The 19,189-nt window shown below is 49.8% G+C and overlaps 8 protein-coding genes across 8 annotated transcripts; 4 read left to right on the forward strand and 4 right to left on the reverse strand.

The window, feature by feature from the left end:
* Nucleotides 1-354: 354 nt before the first annotated feature.
* Nucleotides 355-2,108, reverse strand: P175DRAFT_0468530 (uncharacterized protein; the record flags this gene model as incomplete). Its single annotated transcript, XM_040894967.1, has 1 exon — nucleotides 355-2,108. Exon 1 carries the CDS (start codon nucleotides 1,726-1,728, stop codon nucleotides 355-357), a length of 1,374 nt encoding a protein of 457 aa, XP_040755127.1. The 5' UTR covers nucleotides 1,729-2,108.
* A 1,197-nt stretch (nucleotides 2,109-3,305) lies between these two features.
* Nucleotides 3,306-4,763, forward strand: P175DRAFT_0553048 (cytochrome and DOMON domain-containing protein; the record flags this gene model as incomplete). Its single annotated transcript, XM_040900461.1, has 2 exons — nucleotides 3,306-3,351; nucleotides 3,445-4,763. The coding sequence occupies 2 exons, from the start codon at nucleotides 3,306-3,308 to the stop codon at nucleotides 4,632-4,634; spliced, it is 1,236 nt and encodes a 411-aa protein (XP_040755128.1). The 3' UTR covers nucleotides 4,635-4,763.
* Nucleotides 4,764-5,162: 399 nt separating this feature from the next.
* P175DRAFT_0468536 (putative chromate ion transporter) lies at nucleotides 5,163-6,988 on the forward strand (the record flags this gene model as incomplete). The annotated part of the gene is made up of 4 exons (XM_040894968.1): nucleotides 5,163-5,408; nucleotides 5,462-5,583; nucleotides 5,635-6,197; nucleotides 6,253-6,988. The coding sequence occupies 4 exons, from the start codon at nucleotides 5,163-5,165 to the stop codon at nucleotides 6,900-6,902; spliced, it is 1,581 nt and encodes a 526-aa protein (XP_040755129.1). The 3' UTR covers nucleotides 6,903-6,988.
* A 78-nt stretch (nucleotides 6,989-7,066) lies between these two features.
* P175DRAFT_0468538 (uncharacterized protein) lies at nucleotides 7,067-7,547 on the forward strand (the record flags this gene model as incomplete). Its single annotated transcript, XM_040894969.1, has 1 exon — nucleotides 7,067-7,547. Exon 1 carries the CDS (start codon nucleotides 7,119-7,121, stop codon nucleotides 7,545-7,547), a length of 429 nt encoding a protein of 142 aa, XP_040755130.1. The 5' UTR covers nucleotides 7,067-7,118.
* An 805-nt stretch (nucleotides 7,548-8,352) lies between these two features.
* Nucleotides 8,353-9,701, reverse strand: P175DRAFT_0488939 (uncharacterized protein; the record flags this gene model as incomplete). The annotated part of the gene is made up of 3 exons (XM_040895710.1): nucleotides 8,353-8,478; nucleotides 8,539-9,161; nucleotides 9,242-9,701. 3 exons carry the CDS (start codon nucleotides 9,699-9,701, stop codon nucleotides 8,353-8,355), a joined length of 1,209 nt encoding a protein of 402 aa, XP_040755131.1.
* Nucleotides 9,702-9,937: 236 nt separating this feature from the next.
* Nucleotides 9,938-12,882, reverse strand: P175DRAFT_0448002 (repressor protein). The gene is made up of 2 exons (XM_040894400.1): nucleotides 10,330-12,882; nucleotides 9,938-10,270 (listed from the first exon to the last, which is right to left on the reverse strand). Exons 1-2 carry the CDS (start codon nucleotides 12,493-12,495, stop codon nucleotides 10,019-10,021), a joined length of 2,418 nt encoding a protein of 805 aa, XP_040755132.1. The 5' UTR covers nucleotides 12,496-12,882; the 3' UTR covers nucleotides 9,938-10,018.
* A 773-nt stretch (nucleotides 12,883-13,655) lies between these two features.
* Nucleotides 13,656-17,044, forward strand: P175DRAFT_0512896 (putative C6 transcription factor). Its single transcript, XM_040898714.1, has 2 exons — nucleotides 13,656-13,959; nucleotides 14,017-17,044. The coding sequence occupies exons 1-2, from the start codon at nucleotides 13,882-13,884 to the stop codon at nucleotides 16,639-16,641; spliced, it is 2,703 nt and encodes a 900-aa protein (XP_040755133.1). The 5' UTR covers nucleotides 13,656-13,881; the 3' UTR covers nucleotides 16,642-17,044.
* A 65-nt stretch (nucleotides 17,045-17,109) lies between these two features.
* P175DRAFT_0468550 (uncharacterized protein) lies at nucleotides 17,110-18,562 on the reverse strand (the record flags this gene model as incomplete). Its single annotated transcript, XM_040894970.1, has 2 exons — nucleotides 17,110-17,521; nucleotides 17,585-18,562. The coding sequence occupies 2 exons, from the start codon at nucleotides 18,560-18,562 to the stop codon at nucleotides 17,186-17,188; spliced, it is 1,314 nt and encodes a 437-aa protein (XP_040755134.1). The 3' UTR covers nucleotides 17,110-17,185.
* Between the last annotated feature and the right edge of the window lie 627 nt (nucleotides 18,563-19,189).

A 19,189-nucleotide genomic window follows, 5' to 3' on the forward strand; every position in this document is an offset into this window, starting at 1 on the left:
GCTACCGCCAGAGTGGGAACCAATCATCGCCTGTGTTTTCCCGCGCTCTCCGCGGGTCCCGACATATATTTCTGACTCATTTACGTTACGTAATCAATCCACACCCAAAACGCTAATTTTCGAAGCCACATCGATTACAATAACTAGCTACTAACTAACGGTCTCTAATTAATTATTAGATTTTATGGCCAGATACAGGTGAAGATGTAAATATTTCTAAACAGTCTTCAGGATATCACCCTTTAATTAAATTTAGGTTACTAACTTGATTAAATACTGCATCGTGCATATCTCCCACGCGATGAACTTTTCACCATGATGGGCTGTATCCCTAATGGCGTATGTAAATCTTGGTTAAATTTCTCCCATCTGGAAATCATCCCATGTCTGATGATTAATCCCCAACACAAAACCGGCCATCTCAACGATTTTCTTCACTCGCGTATACGCTCTTCGGAATCGCAGGCGGCAGCTACGGTTATTCGTAATATCAGCATGAGAAAAGCGTCGTGCTATCCCGAGCATGCCATTGGGCACTGTAAACTTGGGCTCCAGAAGAACCACCTCAAGATTCACCAGATCACTTTCGCTGCGCTCCGTTAAGATCTCCAGCATCTGGAATATCGGAAACTCGCAGCAACGGATCACCAGTGTTGTGAGAGAGGCGGGAAACTCGGTTGAGGGTTCCAGAGACCGTTGTTCAATGTCCAGGCTGAAAAGGTTCGTGAAGGATGCAAACGAGCTGAATTTAGGATAGTCTTCCCAAAGTAACGAAAGATCCGTGACCTCAAACGCCACACATATAAATCGAAGGTTGTTGGCCTGAGAGGAGAGAATTAAACCTAGCTCGTCTGCGCTGAATTCGACCACTGAAGGCTCTTCATTCCACCAGGACTTGTAGAAGAACGATTGGAGACATTTGCATGCGGCAACCAGGTTGGTGAGTGTTCCTGAGTCGAGACAACTGTTTTTGAATGTCAAATGCGAAACATTCAGAGACCAAGGAGGTATATCAAAAGTCGGAAAGTTATCAGCCTCCGCGTCGAGAAATTCAAACGAGACCTCTTCCAACTTGGGCAAGTGCAATAGATGTATCAGGTTCTCAACCACCATGCTTTCTGGTCTCTGAAAATCTTCAATAGACAGTGATTTGATCTGGCTGAGATAGGCAGAGCTACGGCCGTTCTTGAGATCTGCTCGGTACAATGGCTCCAGGTGGACCAGGCCTTCTCCTCCAATGGAGACCTGGAAAGAGTTAAGATTGGGCATCAGAAAAGCAGCCATCAGAATGAATGGATTTGTCTTCATCATCATGGCGTCCATCAACAATTTGTCTCTGTTCCTCACAGGAAGCCTTTGGAACCCCTTTGCTAATATACCGATTGTATCCACATCAATATTGGCTGATTTGGTTTCTAATGCATCAGTGTCAAATTCGCGTGCATCGATGGCTATACTCCGGACGCGCGCGGCAAGGTCAGGCCGAGATATAAGAGTGCGGATAAAATAGATAAAGGGAATAAGACGGCCAGGCTTTGTTTTTTCACCATGACAACAATGACAATGGATTGATCGAGAATATTCAGTGTAAAGGACGGATTGTGCGATGGCGCAGAGTTTCTTCGAAGTCAAGCAGACAGACAATAAGGCTCTGCTATCACGAAAGGTATCAAGGGACGATACTATGAGTAGGAGAATCTCGTCTGGGAAATTCAGAAAACTCGCCATAGCGTCGAGGGGAGAGAAACCCAAGAACTGCGTTAGGATGCAATGGAAGGAGAAGAAAGAATGGAAGAAAAGGTGAGTCTCGGATGCTTGGGGAGGGTAAACAGGAAGAGCAAATTATCGGTTGGTGCATTTCAGATCTCTCGTCTGCCCGTGACCAGCCTGAACTTGCTGTTTCTTCTATTTTCTCTAACAGCCATACGCCCTCAGAGTATCCAGGTTTTGTTCAAATTCTGTCTCTTGACTCTTTTAATCCCCTTCTGGTTCTCCTTGTGGCAGACCTGATAGCTCCTCTCTTAGAATTTCCATCCGCTAGCTTTTGCTCGACTTTCTCGTTTACTCCTTCGGGCCTCTTCATCAGTGAAAGAATGAGCGTTTTAACCATCTGGATTCTAGAGCCACGGATAGCTGTCTTTCCACGCTGCCTTCGTTGGCATTCCTTCCTCGATAACGGACCACGCGCAAGACAGCATAACACACACAAATATGACTGAAGCCATAGCTCAGTCAGAGAGAAATGGCAAACGTGGAACAATCTTTGTCTACCAGACTTTATACTGGGTTTACACCCTTATTTATCTAGTGACTAGTAAGTGAGCATGAGCATGAGCTTCTATACTCAAAAGGCTAATTATGCAACGAGTATAGCCATGATGCAGGTCAAGTCTTCCTACCAATAAAGTTAGCCTCGCCTTCAGAAGGGGAAGATACCGTCTCTTCTAAGATAATACCTACGGAATCTGAGCAAATTCTACAATAAGCTATCCACACAGTCCTCTGAATTCGTGGGTTGATAATTGGTTTTATACACCCCATGTAAAGTAGGAGTCTTTGTCGTATGAATAAACTGCGCAGTGATTCACCACCAAGAAACAAGGAAGTTCTAGCTCTGAAACCTGAAACCTTAACCAGGCTAACTCTCATATGCAGACTCGCGTGGACAGGCACAATCATCTGGTTCAACGACTCTACCTACAAGGCCTTCATCTCAACAAGAACCTTGTTACGGTAGTCGAGGAAGGCGAAACGAAGTAGGGTCGAAATTTCAATGTCTCGAAGCTTCTAAATACAATGCGAAGACAAGGAAATCAATCGCTTTTCCAGTTCTGCTCCATGATGCTAAAATTGGGTTGTGACAAATCAGGGCCTTGCACCACCAAAGTAAAACGCAGTTAGGGTTATCTTGTTGTCAAGATTACACCATACTCTCTCGGATCGAGTGATTTCATCTGCGTTTAATACAATAAAGGCTGAATCTAAACCACTTCTATATTAAGAATATTAAACTTGGACGGGGGGTTTTTTTTTCTTTGAACCCAGCCCGAATGAGATAAAGAAGGGGAGGTTTCAAAGGTTCAAAGAAATCAAAACGAGAAAGAAAACACCCTTTCATCATTCAAGATCCGGTGGGCTGTGTACGTACTTCCCCAGCGAATGAATTGAATTACAGGTGACAGATTATTCAACCTTTGGCCCCTTGTGTAGATAATATATAGGTAAATCGTCTCCTCCCCGTTTCCCTCGTGGTACTCTGGAGTATCTTAACCTTATGACGTTCATGCCAAATACATTCCTAGACAATGAAGATTCGAAATTGGTTGCTGAAGATGGCTGTGCTGGGGCTATGTATGTGGTTCTCTTTCTTTGTCTCATCTTTACTTCTTCTCTCGTCTCTGCTTCGTCATAATTGTGTTGTGTGTCACCGACTAACTGACACAGGTCCTCCTCTCGCCTGGGCTCAGATCAGCTCATTCTCTCCCAATGCGAAAAATGATATTATATATAGCATCACCGTCCCAGCTGAGTCTGCTTCGGCCGGGACGGGCCCTATCCTCTTCCAGATTCAGGCCCCGACCACGTACCAATGGGTTGGACTCGGTCAAGGCTCACGGATGGCCGGGGCCAACATATTCCTCCTCTACACAGCAGCGTCTTCACAGAACGTGACCCTCTCACCGCGTGTAGGAATGGGACATGTCATGCCCAAGTATAATGCAGAAGATCAAATTACTCTGCTTGCGGGGTCCGGGGTCCAGAACGGGATAATGACGGCCAACGTCCGGTGCGAGACGTGCCGTGCGGCGCCGTCGTCAACTTCGTCTTGGATATTTGCGTACAAGAAGGGATCCTCACTGAACTCTGACAGTGTTTCCGAAGAGATTAGCATCCATGACAGCTGTGGGGTTACCAATGTAGACTTGTCCAATGCGATCTCAACATCTGCGAATCCATTCCTCAGCTACGGCGCGTCTAGTAAAGCGACTGCCAGCTCCGACGACTCAGGGGCGGGTAACGACATGCTTATCGCACACGGATTCATCATGGGTATTGCATTCGTCCTCCTGTTCCCCTCCTTTGCGTTGGCCAACACCCTCCCCATTCGTAACGTGGCGACCAGGATCCATGCGCCGCTCCAGGTCTTCACCATGCTCTTGGCTGTTGCAGGGATGGGGCTGGGCATCAAGCTCGGAATAGACAACAATAACATCAACGACGTACACCCTATCCTAGGCCTTGTGGTGATGTCTATCCTGATCCTGTTTCAGCCGGCGTTGGGCCTACTCCAACACCTGCATTTCCGCCAGACAGGTGGCAAGAGTCCGTTTGCGTATATGCACCGGTGGCTCGGCCGCGGGATGATAATCTTGGGTATTATCACTGGGGGTCTGGGATTGCGCTTGGCTGGAATTGGCTCCCCAGACACACCCGTTGGTGCTGTGATTGCTTACTCGGTAATTGCGGGGGTCATGGCACTGTTCTACGTGATGGTGCAAATGTTCCAGGCTATGCAGCGAAGAGGACAGAGTACCCGAGAGTATAACGACGCGCGCAAGAGATCCGCGTCTACTATTTCGATGGCTCTCCAAGAGATGCGGCATCATAATACCCACGACCCGGATTCAACATGAGTTTAAGACAGGTGACGGATAATCGACGAGGAGTAGAATGATACAGAAGAAGTGGTTGCGTCAGGTTTTGCAGATGAATGCTGAGCATGGAGTCTGGTGAATATTTTTGTACATAGTTAACTGACTACTTAGTTAGAACTCCGTCTATAATATATATATAGCCAACCGCATATGGACCTTGCTGCTTCCAGAGTCATCGTCTTTTCGGACGGAGTGTAGTGTAATTAATGGAGTGATTGATTTATTCAGTTAAAGTAGTCCCAAGATACTGGATAGATCTATTTTAGTAGTGGTTGCGCTATAACCAACATCATCCGTACTTCTCATCCAATCCGTCTCTGCACGTTCCGCGGGTTTTTCTCGAAGCTTTTGGACCCTGAATCCCCCTCTTGTTTCCCACAAAAGTCCCCCGACAACCGATCGTCTCTAGGTATGATTGGAACTATCATGCTATAATTCACCCATGCATTCGGGTTCTATTTCCAACATCATCCCTTCCTCATCCTATCCAGAGTGAAGTTGCAGAGTATGCAGCTTCCACCCCCTTTCCCCCGCTATCTCTCCTCTCTCCGCACCCTCAACCGCCGCCGCGTTCAGCGCCATGCCGTGGAAACCGAGCACAAGGGTCTCCTCAACCGGCTGAGTGATGTCTTTTCCCGGACCTGGTATCTCGGGTTCACGGCATTCGGAGGGCCTCCCGTCCACTTTCAGATCTTCCATGCCAAATTTGTCGAGGGAAAAGGAGGACAGGAGAAATGGGTGGATGAGCAGACGGTCAGTCCGTCGCGCGCTATAACGCAAAGGATCGTAAGGCTTAGGCTTTGTAGTACCAAGAGCTCTTTGCCATCTGCCAGGCTCTCCCCGGACCAGGGAGTACCAAAATGCTCTTCTGTCTAGCACTGTTACATGCGGGGTTCCTTCCTGCACTGCTTGTATTTCTCCTATGGAGGTAAACGTTGACTCAGAGCTCAATGTTAACAATAAAAACTGACACTACTAGTCTTCCCGGGGCAATCGGCATGTATGCGCTTTCCATCGGAGTCCAGAATATCCATCAGACCCTCCCGGATCCTACATATGCGCTTCTATCTGGCCTGAATTCCTCAACCGTGGGGATCATTGCGCTGGCAGCGGTGCAATTGGCAGAAAAGGCTATTCGAGACAAACTCACGCGCATCCTGGTCATCTTCGGTGCCTGTGCTGGGCTTTGTTACAATGCGCTTTGGTACTTCCCTGCTCTGATGGTTGTGGGCGGTTTGACGACCGTGGTGTGGGACGGATGGCTCAGTCTGTGGGTTCGGAAAGCGAAGGCCCGATGGAGGCAGAGAAACATTCATCTGGAGGCTCAGCAAGGGCCCATCGCAGCTACAGAAGTGGAGCTACAGGAACAGAACCATCATGCACACACCTCTAATCCAGGAAGTAACGCCATGCGATCCAGACGACCAGGGCACACAGCGGAGGTTTCGCAGCCTCTACCTCTCGGAAATCCGCCGCAGGCAGCGTCTCAGGATCATGTCATTCGGATTAGAGTTGGCATTATCCTAACCGTGGGTTTCTTCGGTAAAGCCTGCCCATATTCCATAATCCATACCGAGCTAACCCTGCCTACCCACAGCATCGTTTATCGGCGTCCTCGTCGCCCGCGGCGTGGTCAAAGTGCCCGCGCTTTCCCTCGACCTGTTCGCAAACATGTACCTCGCTGGCACCGTGATCTTCGGCGGTGGCCCCGTGGTCATCCCCCTTCTCCGCGCGTACGTCGTCGACCCCGGCTGGGTCTCCAGCCGAGACTTCCTCATCGGCCTCGCTTTGATCCAAGCATTCCCGGGCCCCAACTTCAACTTTGCCGTTTTCCTCGGCTCCCTCGCCATCCAAGGCTCCCAGTCCCGGTTCCCATCTATCTTTGGTGCCTTCCTTGCATTTCTCGGGATCTTCTTACCGGGAATCACCCTTGCTGTTGCCGTGCAGAGCTTCTGGCGGGTCCTCCGCCGGAGAAAATGGGTGGTTGATCTACTTCGCGGAATCAATGCAACTGCCGTGGGGCTGGTGTTTACGGCGGTGTACCGGCTCTGGGAGATCGGGTATTTGACGCCTCAGTCGAGCAATGGACAAAGCCTGGGGACGGAGCCTTGGTGGGTTGTTGTTGCGGCGGTGACTTATGCGGAGAATGCTTGGTTCAAGGTACCTCCGGCGATTGCGATTATCCTGGGAAGTGTTTTGGGGTTGTGTTGGTATGGGGTTGAACTTTTAATTAGGGGGTTAGAATAGGAAGGGATGTATCTTCTTCATTGACTCAACGTAATCTCTCAAATTCGCCTTTTATCAAGTCAAACACAGTACAAATACAATGATGTCATTCCTTCTACGGAGTACATATGTATCTCGTCTTGTTGGCGGTGAACAATACATAAACAACAACTTCTTCTTCTTCTTCCTACTTTACTTCCACGCCATCAAAGACAAAAACGAAAAAAAAAAAAGAAAATGCCATTCAACGCCCTAATCCGCACACACCACATAACCTCGCGCAAAAAAGTCTCTGCTCTCAAACGCGCCGCAGAAACATACAACTGCTTCGCGCTGCTCAGGTCCGGCGGATGTCCCGGGATCATGTACGTCGAGGCAGACAACAAACCGGCCGTGGAGTCCTGGGTGGGCGCTGTTCGGAATCTACGGTATAAGGATTTCCAGCTTGTGAATCGGCCTGCGGAGCTCCGGGTAGTAGGCGGGGATCTGGATACGAGCGGAGATGCCAAAAAGGCACTGGAGGAGAGCAGGAGGACGCGAGAAGATACCGGGTTGCGAGCTGGCTTGTTGGAGGTCCACACCGTCAAGGAGTTTACGCGGGCCATGGAGCGGCGAGGGGTGCGGGAGTGGTGTCGGCAGGGCATGGGATGGGGGGGGGGTACGTGAGGTGAGTGAGTTGTTGCAGCGCAGCACAGCACAGCACAGCTTAGCCTAGCCTAGCCTCTCCGGCCATGGAGATGAAATCCCCGTGCCGTACCGGTTTCATCGTCGTCATCATATATACCCAATTATCAGCGTCCGAGACTGGCTGCGTGTGGAACAGAAAAGGGAATCCCGAGACCGGCAAAATGCTTTCAGTTCGAGCTTAATCGCGGCAGGAGAGAATCAGAGCTGAGGAAACTCACCGCAGATTCAGATCCCAGATTCAGATCCTGCGACAGTCCAGTCCGCGGGGCAAGAGGAATTGAGCCCGATGCGCAAGCTGTCTCGTGCTCGGTATGATTCCACGCTCGATTGATGGTATATCGCCTCGCCTGTCAATGACGCGATTAGCTCATGGAATAAAGATTCCAGGCAACATTTCATCACTTTATTTTATTTAAGAAAGCAAGAAAGAGAGAAAAGAACTATACCCCAAAGCTTAAACTCTCCTCCTCCTCCTCTCAGTGCTTGGTATGTTTAACAAGTGAGTCTGGTTAGGTCGACAGTCAATATGCAATTAGACATGTTGTGTATCATTTATGGATTCCATGGGGTATTCAGCTATCCTGATAGGTATCTGCTTACAGTCGATCATAATAATAAGTTGATGAAAACAAACAGGTGGTAGTTAGTTAAATGAGGTTTGATTAGTATATACTCTATTTGTTCTGTACAGCTATTCTGTGGCACTTGCCAAACTGAAAAAAAAAAAAAGAAAAGAAAAAAAAAAACCGAACGCCTCTATATACGCCTAACCTATGATAAACTTCTACGCTTGCGGGGTTTCATCTGCATTCACGCTCTCATCTTTACTTGGAGCTTCGGCTGGAGACTCAACGGATTCCTCGGGTAGAGGCCAGTTAGGCGCGGGATAGCTGAGAAGCTTGCAAACATCCTATTCATTCAATGTCAATAAAGGTGTACCGTCAGAGATAAGAAAGAGAAAAAGACTCACCCTTCGCTTTACACGGTAATCGTCATAAATCTGCATCCACACATCCCGATCGCGACAGCCACTCTCGTGCACCGTGCCGGGCTTGAACTTGCATTTCGGGAGAATATCACGCAGCATCTCATGCGGCCACATTACCCAAGGCTTCGGGAGCGGCCAGTCTGAAAAGTGCACAAACTTTGCATCCGCCAGTACTTGATCCGGATCCCACTCTTCGATGCTATTACCCAAGAAAGCCGTGTGGTTCTGGGATCGGAATTCCCCTGATATCAACGCATACTGTCTATGCGGAAGAACCAGGGCCGAGTCGCCGTAGAACTCGTTTAGGAGTTCCATGTCGTATTTCTTGGACTCGCCGCCAGTCTCCATGCCCAGTGCAACGTCCATCAGTGCTTTGTATTCGCGGTACGACGGCTCAATAACCATCAGCAGTGAGGAGAGCTGTTTCTGTTCCGGTAGAAGCCAGTATGCACGCGGCATGGCAACGGTAGTGGATGGGAGGAAAAATAGCTCATCAATTTTCTGGTAAAGAAGGATATCGGAGTCGAGATGGATAATGCGTTCGAATTCGATCTCACCAAATGCAAGCAGTTTCGAAATACTTTTCTCCCATGTCTCACCCGACCCTGTAACCATCATGATTCTGATTAGTCAAAGCCATTCAAAAAAAAGTTCTGAAAGAAGGGGGGGGGGTCAAATCACACACCTGCACCCGGCTTGATCATATCTAGTTCAATCGGCATCAACATAGCATTATACTTGTCTTTGGCCATATTCAGCAACTGGCTATCCCTATCCCGGTCACTCTCCACAACCACATCCCAATCATCCGGGTAAAAGAGAATTCTCTGTGCACGACTGCCGAGTCGCTCCAGGGCTTCGAAGTTCATGAGCGCGTTGCATAGGTACGGGCTGGAGGTCGCATACTGGCTGTAGGCGTAGCGGGACCAGTCCACGGAGTCATAGTTGATATATCCCTTATCCTTGCGCGGCGTAGGCGCAGGTTTCTGCCGGAGGTAAAGGATGAAAAGGAAAAAGATCAAGAAGATAACCCAGGTCCGAATGCGTCTTAGTTGCCGTTTGGCTATCGCGAGAATCGGTTCGTCGGGGATATCGAAGAAATCAGCTTCAGAGGCTGAAGAGGCCTTGCGGGGATTGGAGGCCATGTCGTATCTCAGGTTTTAATTGATGATGGATGAGCCCATCTTCAGCGTGAGGGGCATATGGATATATACAGTACATGGGAAGGGGAACTGCCACCATTTGGTGTCCAACTTATCCTGGCGCCTGTTCCGCGGCAAGATCACGTGACCTTACCGGAGATGAAACTATAACAATAAAAATAAGAAAGAGAAGAAAGAGAAGAAAAGAAAGGATATTAAGGGTTACTCTCAAGGGTAAAGTCACCATTGCATAATATTATTCATACAGATTAGTCTATGCACTATATACAGTTTATAGGTGTGCAATGAAGACGGGGAAACTATTGCACGCTGTCCAGACGAGCCCGGATGGTCTTTTCGTCAAACGGCCCATTCTCCCCAACGGAGTTGCGGAGTGCCTCCAGAGTCATCAACCGTCGTGGTGCTTTCCTTCCAGTTAGTAGCTCAAACTGGGCAATGGCTTGTTCGGCGACATTGTCAAGCCCATCTACGAGAACCCATGGACGTCCAGTCTCGCTACGAAAGCGGCGCATCTGGCGAAGCAGCGGTGTGTCCAATGGTTTATATGCAAACTATTCACAGTTCAGAGGATAATTCAATAATGATAAAAACGGCCAAGGAAGGTTCTTACCTCAAGTACTACACCACCCGTTGGGCTTCCTAACCACTGCAGAGGCATCTCAAAGTTTGCCGGCGGCTCATCTCGATCTGGGTCTGCAGGTACACAGGATGCAATCATACATGGTGGACAAGCGTCAGAAGGCCATTCGTCCTGGAGTGACCTGAGGACATAAACCACTTGGGCTGCTCCCACCTGAGAAGCGGCCCACGAGTTAAAGTGACGAGCAACGCTCTCCGCGCGTGACAAGGTTCGGTTGTACACGAAGATCTTTCGACAACCCAGGCGGAGCATGGCGTAGATAGCGGCACGAGCCATGCCCCCTGCTCCAATAACCAAGCCTGTTGTCTTCAGCGGGCTGATTGCATTGCGAGGGGAAAGGTTCCGGTTGATACATGTCATAATGCCCACCCAATCCGTATTCTCCCCATACCACCCCAGGACCGGCCCAGCTTGGTTGCGGCGGCTAGCTTGCTCTTGCAAGGGGAACATTGTCCCATCTGGTCTCGCACGCAGCGGCATAATTGTATTGATAGCACCGATGGCTTCCGCATGGCGGCTTTTCGCCGCAAGCTTCTGCGACACCTGCACCCTCCACGGCTGAACAATACTGGCACCCCCGAAATGCGGATCCCGACCCAGCCGGTCTAATGCTGCAAGAGTGGGTGATTCGGGAATACTGTAGGTATGGCTCATGCCACAATGCCGGAAAGCAGCATTGTACATGACAGGGGAAAGACTGTAGGCGACACTACCCCCAAGAATGTAAAATTGTAGAGGATCCAACGCGTAGCTCTGAAACAGGGCCTGGACCGCATCGCGCGAGGTGATCTGCGGATCTCTCCCATTATAGGCCGGGCGCTGGATCGCGGGATGCGAGACGGAAGTGAGAATCGAATTCAACACCTGGGAGGTGCGCCCGAGCCCCCCGATATTGAATGCCAGTATTGGCGGGTGCTCGCCAGGTATAGACTGGATCTTGTTGGTGAACTTGGCCACCGCGGAATTATCCTCGCGCTCAGTTGCCACGCGAAGGATCCGGACGAGCTGGCAGCCCAGCTTCTCTGCTTCCAGATAACACGAAAGACACCGCTCATCATCCCAGTTGACACCGGAAGCCGATTCGAATGTGCGCTGACCGATAATCTTGGTCATACCACGGTTACGAATGGCAAAGTGGATCAAAGAGGGATTTGGGCTCAGGTCCACAACCAAATATTCCACCGCAAGACGGAGACCATGCTCGACAATATCAAAGTATACGTCACGCCCAGTGGTGGAGCAAAATCCACCGTTTGGGTTCCCCAATGCCAAGTTGTCGATGGAGAGAATGATCGGGACGTGGGTGTTTCTTCGGATGAGAGAGACTTGTTTGCTGACGGTTATCGCCATTCCTGGGCCCCACTGGTCGACGCATAATTCGATAGCATCTCCGCCGGATTCGAGCTCGGGGAGGTTGACTCTGTTCTCCAGAAGGTCTGACAAGCGTACGAGGACAGCGTGGGTGTAGGACCGGAGTTCTGGAGGGGTCTCTAGCAGCACAAACGGGGAATCATAGCCAGAATTCCCTACATCAGCCCCGGTCACAAACCGAACAAATCGGGTGAAATCCTCCTTGACCTCTTTCAGCTTGAAAGAGTAGCCAACCGAACGACGATCTTGGGTTTCGTCGTCGAGCTGAGCGGACAGGCTGGAGCGGTCCTCGACATTGTAGTATTCGAAATTGGAGCAGGTTCGGTGAAGGGGGTCACCTTCGGACAGTAATTTGACGGACTGGTCTTCTAAGCCAAGTAGACTCTGAATGCGATCCATATCGCGCACTATATACACCACAGGGTTGGTTACGGAATACCGACGGAGGTGTTCCTGGATGGGCCGGGTCAGACTTCCCAGCCCACACTCAATCACACAACGTGAACGATGGTTGTCCAGCATCATCTTCAGTACCTCAATGTCGCGCCGTTGAAACTCCTGGCCACCGAATCGATGCAGGTATTCATGTCGCGAGAGACCGGTCACTTCCTTGAAATAATGATCTTCGGTGATAAAGCGGCGCTTCAAGGCTGTGGCAGCGACAAATCCCAAGGACCGTTTCCCACACCCTCGAATCCCCACGAGGACAAGTGATGCATCCGGATCGACCATCCGGAGCAGTTCCGTATCAGAACGGTGAGGCATCTTGAGCTTAGGAAGGGAGAACAGAAAGAAAAAGAGCGGGGGAAGAGGATCCCTATCTACAATTGAGGGGTTTTATAAACTGTTCAAGAAAGAAAGAATTATCAGGATAGAGGTTTAGGATGTATTCGAAAGTGAATAATAATAGTGGGGTGGGCGAGCGATATGCTAATTTCATGTTCCTGCGGCCATAATCTTGGGAGAGAGCGAAAGGCGTAGTTGACCGAGGACGAGGTGGAGGGAAGGATGACGGATAGCAGCTGTCATGCTGCGAATGGGTTGGCTATAGAAACCAAGAGAGGGGCGGACGATGGAACTATGAGGATTAAAAGATCTTAACATGCCTGAGAAGTGAAAGTCCGAACCCTGGGGCATGTAGACAACCCCAGAATCCAGATGAGTATGACAAGCTGTCTCGTCGACCAAAACTTTGGGCTGTGGGAGTTTTTTTTTTTGCCAGGGATGACCGCTTTTCCGGAAAAGAGCTTATCCAGGATACCTCGGTTGGTTTTTTTCCTTATCCATAAAATTAGACAGTAATGGAAGTCTCAGTATATCCGTAATAGTAGAGAGATACCGACTCGGGATGCCGGTTCGAATCGATGACTCCATGCTATAATATTCTCTATTATTTAAAACCCCTGTCTTCAGCATCTCGACGGAACGAACAATTTAAAAAAAAAAAAAAAAAAACGGACAGTTCCGTTGAGGGCTCGGAAAAATTCCCGTGGTGGGGAATCACCGATAATCGGCACTTTTTCATCTCAGCGGAAGAATTTTATTGGATATAATACAATACAGTACTTGATATAATACGAAGATCTAGACTATACTTAGTAGTACGGAGTCCCTTTTTTTTTACCATCCCTGAGTATTTAAATCTTTATGATAATAAATAAATAAAGAGAGAGAATCATAAAGTATTTGGAGAGAAATCATATGTGGGATTATCTACAAATTAGTACAAAAGACCATCTTCAGATTCCCCGTCCCCGTTAAGAAGCCCCCCTGCTTTCTCCGCTCTGCCTCGGGATGGGTCTGGCCATTTGTCTCTTGGGTCTATATTCTTTCCTTTACTGGCCTCATCTAACTTCTATCTGCTGCTGCTGCTGCTGCTTCTTCCGTCTTCCTTCTGATTAAATCTCCGATTTGATCAATCTTCACCTCTTACTACTACCACTACTAGTACTAGTAGTGGTACTCCACTCGCTTAGTCGAGACTCGACTATACATAACTATACCCAATTTACCTCCCACCCTACGGAGTACATTCCTCCCCCCCCCCCCACGAATTCGGCCCGACGAGACGACTCGGTAATTCGTGATTGACCCTTTCCCTCCTGTTCTTCCTGACATAGCATGCGATTCTCCCTATAAAACATCCCCTCAATGGATGAGGGCTCCGATCTCAAAGTCCCTCGACGCAAGAGGGTGTCGAGAGCCTGCGACAGGTGTCGAAGCAAAAAGGTACCTTCCCTCTATACCTATATCTCCTAGGGATGTTCTAACAAATCCTCGCTCCAGGACAAATGCGACGGCCTGCGTCCTTCTTGTTCTGCCTGTCAGGCTTCTGGCCAGCCCTGCTCCTACGATCCCCACGCCAAAAAACGGGGCTTACCCGAAGGATATGTCCGCGGCTTGGAGAAGCTCTGGGCGCTGGCGATCTGCAACATCGATGGCTTCGAAGATACCATGCTCAACCTCTTGGGTACCACCGCCGAATCCGCTGGCCGGAGAAAGAGAATTGTGTCTCTCTGGGCTGACGGCGGCGCATCAGAGACCCTGCATGAGTCCTGGAAAACGAGCCGCCTCTATGGCGCGCTCGAGAAGATGCTGTCGTCAACCGCCTCCCATTCCCCCGCACACGGCTCGCACAAACGCTCCCGCGACGACCATGACCATTTCCTGCAAGATACTGGAACTGAATGGGGATTCCGTATAGACCGCAGCTCCACACCCCTGTCGCACGATGCCCCACACGTAGTCGAACCAACCGCTTCGCCACGGGCCAAAAGAGCGCGAATATCAATCCCCGCAGACAGTCGGCCTATATTACAAACCCCGAATGGCCTGTTGCTGCAGCAGCAGCAGCCGCCGCCGCCACTGCAATTACCTCCTCAGGCCTCTCAATTACTTGATACCTATTTTGCCGTCACCCACTCCTGGTTCCCAATCGTCGCAAAGCACAACATCCTCCGAGCTTCCTATCTCTACGTCAATGCACCTCTATCTGTCGCAAATCTCTCTCCGGGATCGGGAGACCATGCTGCTCTGTGGGCGCTCCTTAGTTACACCATATCGCTATCCCGATCCCACTCTCAGGACGGAATACTGGGAGTTCTTTCCAAAACCAAGGAATATTATGCCATTGCCCAAAGTCTGATCCCCACCGAAACGAAGCGGTACGAACTCGGGCATGTCCAAGCTCTTTTACTGCTAACTCTAGTGAGCATTGGCCTTGAGGACTGGACCGCAGCTTGGATGCTCAGTGGCCAAGCTGTTCGCATGGTTATTGCCATGGGCATCGGGACCTCCACGGAACCCCGAAGATCCGAGGGACTGAGACAGGGTAAAGCCGTCTTCCTCGGATGCTTTGTTGTTGACTCTTTGTTATCATTCCGCATGTCTCGACGCCCAAGCATGCACCCGCGGGACCTGGCCACAGTCGGCTTATTAGATGAAGACGGCTTGGAAGAGTGGAATTCCTGGGTTGATGTCTTACCACCTACGGGCGCTGCGCAAGGGAAGAATCCGCCCTGTCGCGGTCCTCTCCTCGCTCTCAGCTGTTTCAACAGGCTGGTGGAACTATCAAGCGTCTTGAACAAGATCGCTCGGGATTTCATAGCGGGACCCAACGCCCACATCGTCGCCCACCAACTGGTCCTAGAGCTCAAGCAGTGGGATGATCGTCTACCTCTGGGATGTCGTCTTATTGGGCCCGAGAGCATCTATCCCGAACGTCACTCCGCGTTGCTCCCACATCAAACCTACCTAGGTTTAACCTACGTAGCCACACTATTATGGCTTTACTTGCGAATCGCCCCTCACGAACTTGGTTTCCACCGTTCTCAACGGCCCGCAACCGAGGGAGCAAAGAAACTCCTCTTCCGGGCCCTTCCGATGATCTCCCAACATTTGCAGAACTTCAAGATCTGCAGCTTGCCGCCTATATTCGAATTCGCCTTGCGCACTATCGCCCAGCAAGCGTTCACCCTTCGCAATAAGATCGAATGTGACATTTTTCCGTTCGGACGCTGGGCAGACGTCCTCGTCCAGCGGACGACAGAGCTCAGCTCCACCTGGCCGGTTTATCGTACGTTAGTCAACAGTATCGAGCAATGGTATCGCGCCAAGGATACATCCCGATCTCCCTCTCGGTCATTCCAAATCCAGGATGTAGAGAGAGGAATCAACATGGCCTTCCACAAAAGCCCCTTCCAAAACGTCGTCTCCAGACCCGCGACAGAACCCCAAAGTCTGAGCGATGACCCTCCTGTACCCGCGCAGACAAGAAAAAACGCCCCCGATTTAACCGATACCGACTACACCTCCTCTATCCTTGGCATCCCGATTCCAGTCGACGGGCAATACATGACACCAAAGGACACCACCATGGAAAACGCCGACCCATCCGCCATTGAGTTGTCCTTCCAGTCTCAGTTGGACGGAGCGACGGCCACGGTAGATAAACCGGACCCCGCAAGCGACCTCGACGCGATGCTTCCCCCTGCTCCTCACCCTCACCCTCCCACCCCCGACTCCTCCGTCTCTAATGCCATGATGTCCGGTCCTACTTCATCCACCACCACCACAGTTACCAACGACCGCTCCGCAGACAGCAACCCAAAAAACCTACCCTCCACCGCCAACTCCAACTCCAACTCCAGCGTGAGTAGTGGTGGCATTGACGCCATCTTCAAAGACCTCGCGTACCTAGATACCACCCAATGGGCAACAGGCCGCGAAGCCAGCCTCAAGGACTTCGGCTTCCTAGACGACTCCACCTTCCAGGCGTTCTGCCACGACCCGGACCGTCTCGCCGGTTCTCAGCCATTAGTGCATCCGCCTTCGATCGCGGATATCTGGCCTCCCCCGGGCTTCTTTCCCGAGACCTTTCGCGATTTCGCCGACGCATCAACCGAAGCTTAGCTTGGCTTGGCTTGGCTTGGCTTGGCTTGGCCATAAAATAAAACACACCACACTGACCAACCTTACCAACCTTTAATGAGAAAGAAGAAGAGAAAGTCCATCTATCTCGCATCTGGATCGTTCAATTGTCGATCGAGTTCCCCTCGGCTAATCCCCATCCATTGCCATCACCATCACCATGACCATGACCATGACACCCAGCAACCTCATTTTGATTCTGTTTTCGTTCTCTTTATGATACCCACTTGTGAGAGTTGGATATTGGATTGGATATTTGGCTCGTCAATCATCATATACCTAACTGGTTTTCGGCATTGTACATAGTATTTTTTAAAGTAACCCGGGCTATACATATATATTTTTAGAGGCTTTTCTATGAAATTATGTTCTTGTACGATTGTTCCCCCCCTTCCCTTTTTTTCTTTCTCCCGTTATATATATATATACAGTAAAGGCATAATAGTATCTCTCATATTTGCTAATGCATGGATTATACCATATTGATATCCTGTTGGGGGTTCACTGTTCTTGGAATCTAAAAGAACTAAACATACTGTATCTGAGAACAAACCTTTGCATTCCTCAAAAGCGCCTTGATCCGTAGCGTCATCCAACCTGAATATACCCCGGGTCGACGAACTCCCCCAACAACAAGTTTGGAGACACAACAGCCAGCACTCCCAAACGAAAACTGGAGACAGTCTGTCGTCAGGGCGCATTTCCGTCCGCACTCATCAGCAGAACCGAGAACTTCCGTAGATTTCTCCGGCTCCCGTACATGCTCGGACGAGAGATTGTCCCAGTCGTCACTGTGCGAAAGGATTACGTCGTGGATCAGGTTTTTGAAAACGTCTCTATGTAGGAGGACTGCGTGTTTATCCTTGATCATACCAAAGGTCAGCCATTCTCGTCTTATGCACCGTCCCACCTCTGGGACACTTACAAATCCAAACCACTGTTGCTCAAAAAGCCACATATTTTGGATATCCTCGGGGCTCATATGATGATACGAAACAGCCGGGTAGCACCACGGATTCCGGTTATGTCCTTCAGCAAAATATGGAAACTCCCACACACTCGACGGCAGCAGCATCGGCCATGACCGAACGAGTGACACACCCAAGTCATAGAGGATCTTTCCGAGGACATGGTCTCCGGCCCAATTATCAGCAGTCATCCGTTCCACGTCGTCAAAATGCCGGGCACGATGTCTGGAAACCAGCCGCATAGCAGCATTAGAGAGCACGATGCCCGATCCCCCGTAAGCAAACACCTCACCACTAATCTGCATCGGAGAACCAATATAATAAGGCTTCTCGGGGTCGAATCGAGCCAGCCACGTTGCTAGATTCGACCATACGACATATGTATCCGCTTCCACAAACATATACCACTGAATCCCGGGCTGAATCTGCAGAGCTTCGTCTATCATAGGCACGAATTTCCATTTATCGAGCTTCCATCCCGGATTTCCCTGTTTCCCAAATGGCCCATTCATCTCATCCGTCCAATCCTCTGCGGTCAGTCCGCGACGGCCAAGAGTATGCAGCCGATTGTAAATCCCGAAATCAGGGTTCGTGCGTTTCGTTTCGCCGCTGACACTTCGCAAGATGTCATATGTGTGTACGCCGGCGAATTCCTCCTCGTAGTCCGAGAAGATGACGTAGTGTGGTAGGCATCGGAGCGTGGTTTCGAGATGCACGGGGACTTTTTCCAGCGCTTCTGTAGTGCCTGTCTTCAACGCCACTAGGATGTTATCCATTTTCCCATGGAGATGGGAGCAACCCGTGTCGTTTCGGCCTGGAGAGGTGAATGAATCTGGTTTGAGGCTCCAGTCTGTCAGTTCGGGCTCAGAAGAGCCATGCCATTCCCGATAAAGGACATAGCAGCTAAGGGAGATGGCGAATGTGCTCAGGATCATAAAGATCCAGAACCGTAAATGAGGCTGCGCATGGAGCATTGGAGTTAATGACGGCTTTGCGAGTAGTTACTCTCGGATGTATACAAAGCCTTGTGAGAGGAAAGGCAGAGGCGGTCACTGCCCGACGCCTCCATGTTTAAGAAGTATCCCCAACTTAGGAGTTAAGTTGTTCGGGGGTAAGTACAACCAAGATCTGGGGAGGAACAGAATCAAGCTGAGATCTAGGAAGGTTAGCACGATCCAAAGCAAGCAGTCGCGATTAGACCATCTTGAGTAACCCAGGAGAGGCACCAGGAGCAAAAGAGCCCATAAGCCTGAATATCACCTCTTTTTTAGTCCCAATCGGTGGTGCTTGGAAGAGAGGACTGTAAAGATTGTAGTAAAAATCTTCCATTCCAAGTAGCATTACCTATATATTGTACCAACAACCCATCGTAAGTTCTAATCCTCTAAAACCAAAGGCGCGCGTAATGCAACCACCACCATAACCTCCGACTCACAAACAACTCCAGACCAACAAGACAGCCTCCCACCCGGTCATTAAAAAATATCAATAAAAAAAATAAAATACCTTTGCCGTCCTCGCTAAACCTCAATAAATAAATAAAAAATTGCAGATTAAATATT

Source organism: Aspergillus ochraceoroseus, assembly GCF_002846915.1.
Source record: "Aspergillus ochraceoroseus IBT 24754 chromosome Unknown P175scaffold_1, whole genome shotgun sequence".
Taxonomy (NCBI): Eukaryota; Fungi; Ascomycota; class Eurotiomycetes; order Eurotiales; family Aspergillaceae; genus Aspergillus; species Aspergillus ochraceoroseus.